Here is a 12,528-nt window from a genome sequence, read left to right as displayed (position 1 = left end):
ATTAGTTCTCCACACATTCTCTATTTTGTGATTTTGTGGCTATGTAAGTCTATTAAACTATTGATAATATCTAGACAAGGAGAAAGGCAAACCTCATGAAGATTTACTAGAGTGCTCTAGTAGGAATTCTAAGCAGATAGATGACAAGCAGATGTCATTTTCCAAATTTTGCAAAATCATAACATTTTTCAGAAAAGAGGAAAATTTGTGGCGACGGCCAAAGATCCAGCCAAGCCCTATCTGTTGACATTGAGCATGAAGCGAACTTTGAAAACAAAGTAGGAATTATTTTCCTGTAGTTTACGGTTATTACAAGCATAAGAAAACAGTTTTTCGTTGTGACGTTTCAGGAGAACACACGCTCCCTTCATCAGACATTTATTTTCATTTTGACTAAAGATACAGTTATAACAATGGTTAGCAATTTTTTAAACAAAAAGAATCAGTTATATAATGGATGTTCAGGTTTGTCAGCTCACATCATCGAAGAGATGCATTTCATTAAAAAGATAAGGGTTTTAAAAAGATTGACGGGAAACATAGAGTTGAATGTCTGGGAAGCTCGTTCATTGCAGAAGAACACTGGAATAAATTAAATAATGAAAATTGTAACATAGATCCAGTATGGAGTTTTCTTTTTCACAAATGGAGTAAGCCACCATCTTTAAAATTTAATATAACAGAAAACATCAAGAGACTTTGTGAAAACAATGATGACTTTGAATTACCTGATGATATTTGGGATTCATAATTTTAAATAAAAAAATATTTTTTTATCTGAAATAAAAATAAAACAGACTGCTTCTTTTCACAGTTAAGTTGCTATATTACAATAATGTAACATTGACAACATACATTATATAACGGATTATTTTTGTTTAAAAATTTCTAACCATTGTTATAACTGTATATTTAGTCAAAATGAAAATAAATGTCTGATGAAGGGAGCGTGTGTTCTCCTGAAACGTCACAACGAAAAACTGTTTTCTTATGCTTGTAATAATTGTAAACTACAGGAAAATATTTCTACAATGCAAGCAATGCGTACATACAAGAAAAACGAAAGTAGGAATTGTTTGATGATTGCTGAATTGGCAACTAACAATGGTTATCATACGTTTGTGTGTCGGCCGTTTCCTGTTGCATCATGTCATTCTTCTTGCAGGCTATTCTAATCTGGTGAAGACCCTGGAGAACGAAAACCTGAAGAAGAGGAAAGGCTTGGAGGGAGAGGAGTTCGCCAAGCAGAGATCAAGTATACGGCAATGTGCGGGCACATTCATTTACAGAGACATTAACCTACGTCGCTACGAGAATTTGGTACAAATCATCCTCACTCCTGCATCTACGAAGATGAAGAACAGCTTCAACGTGCAGGTAATTCAGAATTAGAATATTCGTTATCGGCTGAATAATTTTTCAGATCTAAGTTGATCCTTCCTTGGGAATGGATTGATTGATTTAGTGTATCTTACTTCACATTTCTGCCATTTTTTGTCTAATTGAGAAGATGAGCACAAGTTTTGTGATGAAATGGATGCAGGAACACTTGCAAAGAACACTCCCCAGGCTGTGGTTCAAACCTGGAACCCCCGACATTATAGTATGCTGTGCCCACCACTCTGCTGCGGATGCTGGCCCGAATCCTTTTCAGCAAGACTTAGTGAATTAGCCCACAAAGACTTTTCCATCCCTGAGAGAGGATCTAGTTGGATTAAAGGATTTGGTGTACTCTGTACTCTGGTAGAATAAATAGAACTTTGCAAGTAAAATTTTTTAAAAATGTCAAAATGCTGCATTCAGTTCATGTTTTGTATCCCAAGATATGAGCACATTTTACCTTTCGTAAATAATAATTAGGGGTATGCATATTTTGTTTTTGAGGGAAACACTAAATGTGAGATAACACATTGTAGTGTTAATTTTTCATGTTTTGAAAGGTGTGAGGTGCTTTTTGTTAGTATGTTTTGTCATGAAATGATGCGAAATAAACTCTTAAACACTAAATGGGTTTATTTACCAACACGACACCTTCTGAGGTCTGAATTACCCTGTGGTTTATGCAAATCGCAGAAAATTGATTAATTCTGCTGTAAATATTTGAGAGACAAAAATGAACTCCTTTATAAAGGAATAAATTTAATAACTATATAAATGTGCTGTTTGAAGTGAAATGTTAATTTTGTGTAATCACTATAGTTTTTAAATGATATTTTGGTTTTTATTCATCATTTTAACAGCGAAATGCCATTTTATATACCACTTTTGATCCCGAAATATGCCAAGTTTTTGTACCGAAATTTTATTCACCACAAATATGTGGCTCTAATAATAATAATATCGTGAATATGTACCTTAGGCTACTACTGCATACATATTGCCTTGCATATAAATTTATTATTAAATCTAGTAGTCTTCATATTTGGCAGACTTGTTGATCCCTCGCACCAGTGTGCACAATCACCATTCAAGAACCAAATTAAAATGTAATCCTCCTTGCTGCAACACACAGCCATATCAGTCGTTTTCATTTATGGCTGCAAAAACCTATAATACCTTATATGATAGCATATCAAATGGAATGTTTTTCGCAGAGAAGAGTTTGTGTTCAAATACTATAACGTAACTTGGAAGCTTTTGTTATGGTTTTTATGTATATCTTGTTTGTTTTAACTTATTTCTTTGAACAATTTCTTAGAAAGCATTTTTCATAAAAATGTACTCTGATATGAAATTGCATGTTACACCAGAATGTCAATTTCAATTAATCTAGAAATGGTTTAGATCTAAATTTATAAGACCTGCTCACAACGTTTTAAAATGTTGAAATATCCAGGTTTTGGTGTCAACAGTAGTGCAAAATTGCACTTAGTATACTTACTTACTTCTCTAGCAATCTTAAACCCGAAAGGGCAAGATCAATCCAATCTTCTCCATCCTTATGTTTTCCCTCAATCTTTGCCTTGGCGTTCCTACAGGTCCCTTACCATCAGGTTTCCCAAAAATCCTGTAAACTCTTCTTTCCTCCCATTCATGCCACATGGCCTGCCCACTTCAGTTCTATATTATGTAACCTTCTCCACTCACCTGTCTCATCCCTTTTAGGTCCAAATATTTTCCTAAGGGTTTTATTTTCAAACTCGCTTATGTTCCTCTTTTAACCCATCCGCATACCATTTAAATGCCAAATTTTTTGCCATGAAATATCATTGAAATTTGGCTATCTCCCGTGAAGGTTGCACAGCAAGGCAAGATGTCAAATATTGTGAAAACTATTCAAGCAATTTACGTGAAAATTTTATATATTGAAGTGGAAGTATAGTAATAAGTATGCACATATGCAGTTTACTTTGAAAGATAATTAGAAACTCACCTAATAATTTTGATCACACACATCTTTCCATTCCATTTCCATTCCTCAACCTTTCGTTTTGTTCCTGCCACAGCCACCTCTTCCTCACTTTCACTACATTCTTCAATTTCACTAACACAAAATGAACCCTCGTGTTCATCTCCACTTCCAAAATCCACATTTTCTTCTTCATCGGTATCGAAATGCAACTTTTCAATCGCAGAATCTTCTACAACATTCTTACGCAACATGTTTGCAAGACGTAACAAATGAAGATTTGTTTACATGAGAAATTACTGAACGAAACACGCTTGAAATGGTATGAAAATCTTAGCAGCACAAACATACACGTCATAGATTTGAAAGATCATACAACCTCTGCCATCTAGTGACAGAAAAAGAAACTACGTGATGGAAATCGGGAACCCGTCGATTCAAGGACTAGGTACGGCAAGCGAACGTCCAGACATCCAGACAGGCAGTCGATTCGACGACTAGGTAAGCGGATGGGGTTAATGTAATTGATCAAGTTTAGTTTTTGTAACTAGTATGGAGTGTTGATAAGCAGAGCATATTTAATTGTGTTGCTTTTATTTTTTTAAATAAGAAACAATGCTCGAAATCGTTAGTTGGTAATTCTGGAATTTCTTTGTGTCAATCAGGTATTACGTGAACTTCGAGAGGCCCTGCACCAGTGTCGCAAGGACGAAACCTGCCGTGTTGTGCTTCTGTCTTCCACTGGAAGTTCATTTTGTCAAGGCATTGACCTCCATCAGTTGCTCTACAACAACACTGACAAGAGGAGAAAGGCTGCCCAGGAACTAGCACAGGCTGTGAAGTAAGTATTGTTACTGTTGTGGAACGGTAATTACTTCTATTTATCCTTCTTTTAGGCAATTGGTAAAACCAAACAAATAATATCCTGATGCCATGGTTGTGTCAACTGTCAGTATCTGGCCAAGTGCCAGAGCTGTAATGGTGAAACTTGATGGGACCAGAAGACTCGGGGTTTGCCAGGTTCTCAAGATTAAGATACAGGACTAAATGACAATCACAAGTTGAAAATTGCAAAAACGCAGTAGATTATATTCCATAGAATAGTGACAACCCCTGTGAAATTTAGAGCCTGTATGTCTTATCAATAATATAAATTCAGTTTTACTTAACGTTTTTTGCGAGTATAGTTCGTACTTCAATTACGACATTTTGAGAGATAACTTCTCTCTTCTTCAGGTTATAAGCAATTCATAGGGTCTTAGCTTCATCAAAATATCACATTTCACCTAATCCTTAATCCTGTTGACTATGGAAGAAATAATTTGACGAAGCTAAGACCCTATGAATTGCTTATAACCTGAAGAAGAGAGAAGTTATCTCTCAAAATGTCGTAATTGAAGAACGAACTATACTCGCAAAAAACGTAAGTAAAACTGAATTTATATTGTTAATCTTGTGAGTAATTCACACATAGTACATATGAATGTCTTATCAATGAAGAAAATATGTTACTTTGTTTTTCTTAAGCCCCCTTTTTTTTTTACACCCTGTGCTTAGGTATATTGTGTATTTGCGATTAAAATTACCACCTTCGCATTAGTGTTGCTTCCATTATGGCTGCTGTATGTAAGATACATCCCTTGTTATGTTCAGTTAGGAGTAGGTAGTATCATGTGGCCATGGCTGTTATGAAAGAAACGAAGTTATGTGGATTTTTTAAATATTGCGAATATCATGTGACTACCAGGAACTATAATGATGGTGAAGCTGTGCTGCGAAGGAAGCATTTAATTGTGATTGGCAAAAATAACTGAGATAACTAATATATTCCCAGTGATCTCCCTCTCCCTCTCCCTCTCCCTCTCCCTCTCCCTCTCCCTCTCTCTCTCTGTCTCTGTCTCTCTCTCTCTCTCTCTCTCTGTCTCTGTCTCTCTCTCTCTCTCCCTCCCTCTCCCTCTCTCCCTCCCTCCCCCCTCTCCTAGAAGTACACCAGTAATACTTTGAAAAGGCAACTTTAAATTCAATAATGCAACTGTCTTTTGTTAGCTCAATGTTTCATTGCTGTCTTTTTGAAGTCTCTTTTAGATGTATAAATGTAGAGAAAATAATATGTAAAGCAGCTAAAACTATAGTAAGACAAGAGATTCATTATTTGCTTCTTTCTTTGCTTGCAGGGAGTTTATCAAAGCACTTGCCATGTTCAACAAACCGCTCGTAGCAGGTGTGCACGGAGCTGCTATAGGTTTGGGTGTCACTATGCTCCCTTTCTTCGATATGGTGTATGCGAGCGACAAGGCAACATTTTATGCACCCTATGCAAAACTGGGACAAGTACCTGAAGGGGCTGCAACCCTTACTCTTCCACATATGCTGGGGAATGCAGCGGTAAGTTCATTTGTCAAGTAACTGGGTATTTTTCTGCTTGGTTTCAGTGTTGCCAACAATACCTTCAATGCAGTGTGTTTTAAAAGTCATGCAGGATTCTATAAAGCTATAACTTTAAATTAATAGGTGCATTACGACATTTTTTTTATACAGTAAAATTTTGTTCTGCCCACACTGCTGAATGACATGTGTGCAGGTGCTCACGTGGTTCCAAGATTGCATTGATGCAGGAAAAAGCTCAATGCGTGTTATGGCTTACCGAGTTAGAATCTTTTGTTTTGAAGGTTGGAAACAATGTTTGGAAAAACACCTCCAGTGGAGACAAGTATCCAGAAATGGTATGAAATGTTTAAGGCTACAGGATGCAAGCACCGTCAGAACGCAATTCTCAGATTCACATGAAGATTGCAAGTGTGTTTGGACTTGAATGGTGCCCAGCTGGACATCTGGCAATGAACCAAACCACATCAGACATTAATTTTAAAGTTTCCTCTGTGTAACAAACAATATTTCGTTGTAATGCACGTATTACTTTAAAAGTTATAGGTTTTTAGAATCCTGCAGGACTTTTAAAACACCTTGTATACAACAGTGGGACAGTTCACTGCAAAATGTTTCCTGTGGTGCTGCCACCTGTTGTCTGAAGATAAATTTAGTTTGGCAGTCCTAAACTTTACATCGGAGGAGATGCTGGCTAGTATTCAATGATATATTCACTGAAATATACAATCACTAATCTAAATCGACGCTAAAAATGTGTTTCCTACCTTTTAGATAAAGTGGCAAGTCCGAAAATTATGTTCTTGTGCATCTAAGAAATAATATATGAAAGTGCAATGCAGGGTAGCTGTATCATCTGTATCATTAAATCGGAATAATACACAAGCCATTATAAATTTTTGCACTTGGCTAGCCGAATTTTAAAATCTGCAGTGATATGGTAGAGTCAGCCATACATATATTAGAATATGTTGCATATTCAAGCTGTTACCGGTTGAGCCTTTTTTAGGAAAGCCACTCCGGTCAAATAGTTAATTACTTTTAATCTAATTTTGTATTAATTAATAAATTAAATGTTTTAAGATCACATTTCTTAGCTTATCTTGGTTAGAATCATGGCTTTCTTAGCCCATGTTTTTAAAAAAAGAAAGAAAAATGTGCTCGTGCCTGAATTATTTTTAGTTTTATCTACCCCTGGCTATAACATATTTGTATAAATTTCTTAATGTTCAAGTGAATCCATCATAATGAATTACTGTATTTTCCAGGGTGTTTGACATTTTGTACACATTTTTGAGGAAAAGGCTTTATCACTGAATTTGTAATTAATTTACAGTATTTCAAATATAAAGTAATTTGTAGGTCTACTTTCAACAAATAACTTACCTAATTTAACTAGGAAAGAATACATTTTAATCCTCTTTGCCACACACAAGCAAGCAAGGAATTGTCTAACTCAGAACAGAGAAAATTTCCAGATATGAAGGTAATGAAAAACTGAGTATCGCCTTATAAGACGCACCGTGTTCTTCAGACCTATTTTTAAAGGTAAAAAGTGCATCTTATATGTCGGCAGATACAGTAATTATATTAATTACAAGGGAGAATAATTTAGGCAGGTTCTCGTGCATCCGGTGAGGGTTATCGTGTTGATATAGACCTAGTAGAAGTTTGATGTAAGTTCCAGACGTGTCTCGTGCATGGACCTGACCCTCGTTCCTTGTGAATTGCAGACTAGTGAGCTTCTGTTCGCTTGCCGGAAACTCACCGCCAGTGAGGCCCTAAATTTTGGTTTGGTCACGAGGATATTGTGGCCAGCCCGCTTTCAGGAAGAGCTTATTCCAACAGTCAGAAGCATGGCCTCGCAGTCATCTCAGGTAAGGCAGTGCCTTTCTTTTGATATGCATGTGTTGAACAATTGACCATTTTCAATGTGCAGCCCTGTAAAAGTGCCTAAAACAAGTGTTCAAATTCTGGAACATTTATGAAAGTAGATGTATGTTTTGACCAGAAATTCCAGTAATTAACATGCATTTTTCACGTGTACCAGGTGTTTCAGAAATAATTGAGGGGGTTAAAAAAATTTATTGCAAGTAAACTATTGAACTTAATACGTTAATGAAACCAGTCCAGAATCATTGAGGAATGCCATAAGTTTGGGCATGTATGTTTTGTTAAGCTGAGAGTTCACATCCCTTCCGCTAGGCGATGCTCAAATCACCTTCAACACTCAGTTTTTTGTTCAATGTTTCGGTCCACAAGATCACAGACTTTACACTGTGTCATTTCTTTTGGTGGGTTTCATCAAAGACTGGGTATTCGTCCCACTGATGCAGCATAATATTGCATACCTACAGGAACGTATCATCGCAGCGATAGACACTATCGACAGTCCCATGTTGATGCAAGCGTTGCAAGAAGTAGACTATCGTGTTGATGCGTGCCGTGTGACCCGTGGTGCATACATTGAACATTTGTAGGTGTTAAATGGAAACTGCGAATTTCTCGTTGGTTCTGGACTGGTTTCATTAATGCAAGTAGTTCAATACTTGCAATATGTTTTTATAACCCATCAATTATTTCTGAATTAATCAATTATTTTTAAAAGTTTGTGGTTCCCTGAAGTCAATCAAAATTGTTCAAACTAAGAGAGTCACATCATCATGTACCTTGGTTTTGTTGCTGTTTGTAACTTTTGTATCAACTTAAATCGTGGTTTGAAATGAATTGAGATAGGTGAAAAGGTTGAAAAATTTGATCCCACGATCATGTTGATGGAATGGCCAACTGAGTAGCTACTCCTGGTTTTAGAACAGTAGATGCACATTTCGGTGGTTAGGATGCCAGTTTATAGGTCTACAAGCCCAACCCGTCCATTAACCCATCCGTGTACCATTTAAATGCCAAATGTGCTATGAAATACCATTTAAATTTGGCCATCTCCCGTGATGGTTGCACAGCAAGACAAAATGTCAAATATTGTAAAAATTAGCAGCACAAACATACACGCCATAGATTTGAAAGATCATACAACCTCTGCTATCTATTGAATGAAAAAGAAACTACGTGATGAAAATCGGGAACCTGCAGATTCGACGACTAGGTATGGCAAGTGAATGTCCAGACAGGCCGTCGATTCGACGATTATGTATGCAGATGGGTTAAGTCAGCATTAAAAAGATAATAATGTCACACAAAACTATTAAGGTTCTTAACAGCTTTGAAGTTGTTTTTTTTTAAAGAATAACTACTTGTGCTGGAAATAAATAATTTTATAACTACAGTAGAGCGTCGATTATCCGAACGTCGGTCAACCGAACGACTGCTTAACCGAACTGTGTACTCGCTCACTTTCAGATATCTGTAATGAAAAAAGTACGTGACTTAGCTGCTCGTAAGCGTGTAGGCTTGCTTAGACAGACCAAAATAAAGGATTTTTTTAAACGTTAATTTTGTGTACTGTGTGTATTGTTCATGCAAAATGCGTATGTAATATGTACATATTTTTGTTTAATAAACTGTACCACATACTATATATTCCTACTAAAGTTGCCTTTGTACGTTACTTTGTAATACATACTTAAAGAGATGCCTGTTTTTATGAATAAATTTACTGTACAGTACTTCTTTTTGGCAAATAAACATGTACAGTTCAATTATCCGAACAAACCAGTTTTCCGAACACCCATGTCCCCCAATTACTTCGGATAACCGACGCTCTACTGTACTTTAAATCCATGGTTTCTACTGTCCTAGAAATCGTGGAGAACTTGGAAAAGTCAAGAACATCAATATGCGAATGAAAAAGTTGGAAATTTCTTAGAATGTAGCTGAGAATCAGAAGATTCGGGGAAAATTAAACGTTCTGTGTACTTGCCAAGATGTAGGAGTAGAAAAATTCTAGTTTTTCTTGAGTGAGCTTCTTAGTGGGAGACACGACACTTCATGTAAAAGAAAAGCTTAAAGTTTGCTTAATTTATTTTGAACAATGTTGAATACACTTTATTCTCTTGAATAGCAAATCTCTTGTGTTAGAACGTTGCATTGTTTACAACATGTCCAAGATGATGGTATCGTGCAGTAATGCCAGTCGTTGAAATAAACAAAACTCGTGTTTAGGACAAAAGAACTATGTAATGATAGAACTGTGGTTATATCTTTATTCTATTCACACAAAGCAAAGAGCATGTTAAAATACACTATAAAATTCTATCCGAACTTTTGCCTCCATACCGGAGTCGTCATCAAGGTTGGTCAAGAGACAGAGAGGAAGAAGCACTTCATAATTTGGGCTTCATTATCTATCTACTCTACTTTTTATGCACATCATCATAGATAATGTTATAGTGTCACCTGCTGCATGTATTGATGTGGGGTGATATAACAAATTATTTTCTTCTTCCTTTTGCTATTGTTATTGTTAATAGTGTTGCTACGCATCTGAAAAACTGGGAAATGTCAGAGAATTTGGCTTGTCAGTGAAAAATCAGGGAAATGTCAGGAAATTTTGCAGATCGTTTGGAATTTATGTGAATTTTGGAGTCTGCAAGAGAAAAAGTTGTAAAATGAACAAGCCGACCACCACTTCTGGATTCGGTTCTTTTGATTCCATTCCCAAAAAGGATTCAGGTTAGAAACTTGTTTCTTTCGTCCTTGTGATTCTCAGTCTTGTGCAAACTTATGGTTCCTTCGAATTTCTCTAATAAATTTTCACTATATATCTTATTGATAACTAAAGTATATTGATAATATGATCAAAATTATCGGAAAGGTTGGTGAAGATGAGGTTATTGTCTATTATTTTATAGATCTTAGTCGTCTTGGCATTTGCTATAGAATTCCTAGATGCAACAAAAATTTCTCCAGATGCTGTGTACATATAAATGTAAGCAAAGAAGTAGCATTTTGTACAACACTAAGTCCATCAGAAAATGAAAAATTGGGTATGGTTTATGAACTGTTTCTGTTGTGTTTATATTGTGGAGATCTATTATGGTGAAATAATGTAGCTCTGTTACCTTAGCCTGAAGGCTAGATGCACTTGATTGTAGCACCCAATACATTTGATGTCGATTGTAATTTTACATTTTACTCTTCGAATTTTCACGTGTTCTTGTGTGTGTGTAGAATGAAATTTGCTAAAAAAAAAAGTGAAAGTGAATATTCATAATAATTAACAGATTATATATTTAATTGAAAAACACAGGGTTCAAAAGCAAAAATCATGATGATAAACATGTCTGGAGAAATTTAATTTTTGGACTGGAAAACCTTGAAATATTATTGAATTTCATAATCAAAATATCATAGCAACCCTGGTTAAGAAAGGTTAGTTTTTTTTGTTCTCGGTTTTTCACATACAGAATTATCTTGGATCCAGTCCAGATTAGCCTTTCTGTGCATAAAGTAGACCTAAAGTCAAACTCAATATAAACCCATCCCTTCACACCCCTCAATGCAATAGACTGCGCCCCTGATCTTCAGATATGATGCTCCATAGAGTGATTGTGTGTATTAGAACCATATACTCAGTTAAACAGCTCCTGCTTATTCAGGCTGGCCCCCATCATGCTACGATGCAAGGGTTCCTGGGTTCAAATCCCGGCCTAGGCATGGATGTTTCATCAATTTCATCATGTCATAACTCATCCCTATCTTCACAAATTAGCCACAAGTGGCACAAGAAGCGAACTAAAATATAGGAAATCAATCAATCTTGCTTTTTCATGAATACTGGTGAACATGTTCATTTAAACAATGTGAAATGACATACAGGGATATGTGTGTATAGCAAGGAAGTGTAGCATCAAAATGCAGTATTCACAAATAGGTGAAAAATTGGAGACAACAGATAATGTGTTAGATCAACACACGAGATACTGGAAAGTGTCTGATCACATGATGCAGTATGTAGTGATGGGTGGATATGAGAATTTGGCCGATACTGATAAAGTGCTGATATAAAATTTACAATACCAATAACTGATATTCTACCGATCCAATATGAAACTCCAGTTGGTTGATTGAGCTTTTTAATAAATATATACTACTGATTGAACCAAGCTTTTGCAATACGCAGGAAGCTGCATATTAAGACAATTACTTTTTAAAAAAGTAGACATTGTAGATTATATGTTTATATCCACAAAAGTTTAAACCAAATAACAGCATATTGCAAGATATTTATAGATATATATATATATCAGATCATTAAAATTATCAGTAATGTTACTGATAAACTGATATTCCTATATTAGCCAATACTGATGGAGCAACAATTAATCTGACCCATCCCTAGCAGGGTGTGTATTTGAAACAGGTGGCCTTCATGCAGCATAGAAGAATGTTACCTTTATACCCAATAACTGCAGAATGTACTAGTATGAATATAAGAACAGTTGTGTTTATGAAAGTTTTTTTTTATTAATCTTACAATAATTTTGAAATCTATAAATATGAAAGTCTAGATAAATCAAAATATTAACTATAAAAAGATTGCAAAATTATTATTCTTGACAAGTTGTTCCGTTAATGTAGGTTAGCAGTCTTAACATTGAAATTGTAAAGTTCCGTGTAGCGCCGTGCCATGAAGTCATATTTAGGGGATGTAGGGTAGGGTCCCACACATTCTCGATCTTGGCCATTTTAGAGGTGCTGTATCAGCACTATGCTCCGTCTGCCTTTACCCCTCAGGGTTACCCACAGGTACTCATTGATTTGAGGCTGAGCGAGTCCCAGAGCCGCTTTATGCAGGGACAAGGCTGGAAAAATTCCTACCTTGGATCACCCACCCT

The 12,528-nt window shown here is 35.9% G+C and overlaps 1 protein-coding gene across 3 annotated transcripts in view; it reads left to right on the top strand.

Annotated features, from left to right (window-relative positions):
- LOC146004984 (uncharacterized) overlaps positions 1-12,528 on the top strand; it is a 62,400-nt gene that overhangs the window by 16,138 nt on the left and 33,734 nt on the right. For 2 of the 3 annotated variants that reach the window (XM_083144075.1, XM_083144076.1), the window contains exons 3-6: positions 1,166-1,377; positions 4,015-4,190; positions 5,524-5,734; positions 7,468-7,611. In XM_083144075.1, the coding sequence (XP_083000201.1) occupies positions 1,166-1,377; positions 4,015-4,190; positions 5,524-5,734; positions 7,468-7,611 (743 nt within the window). Of the gene's footprint in view, positions 1-1,165; positions 1,378-4,014; positions 4,195-5,523; positions 5,735-7,467; positions 7,612-12,528 lie in introns of those variants that run through there. The other variant, XM_083144077.1, reaches the window with a different exon arrangement.

The sequence above is a fragment of the Lepisma saccharinum genome, chromosome 22, assembly GCF_977018435.1.
Source record: "Lepisma saccharinum chromosome 22, izLepSacc3.1, whole genome shotgun sequence".
In the NCBI taxonomy this organism is placed as follows: domain Eukaryota; kingdom Metazoa; phylum Arthropoda; class Insecta; order Zygentoma; family Lepismatidae; genus Lepisma; species Lepisma saccharinum.
The sequence above is the reverse complement of the archived record's forward strand: the minus strand, read 5'-3'. Positions and strand labels throughout refer to the sequence as shown.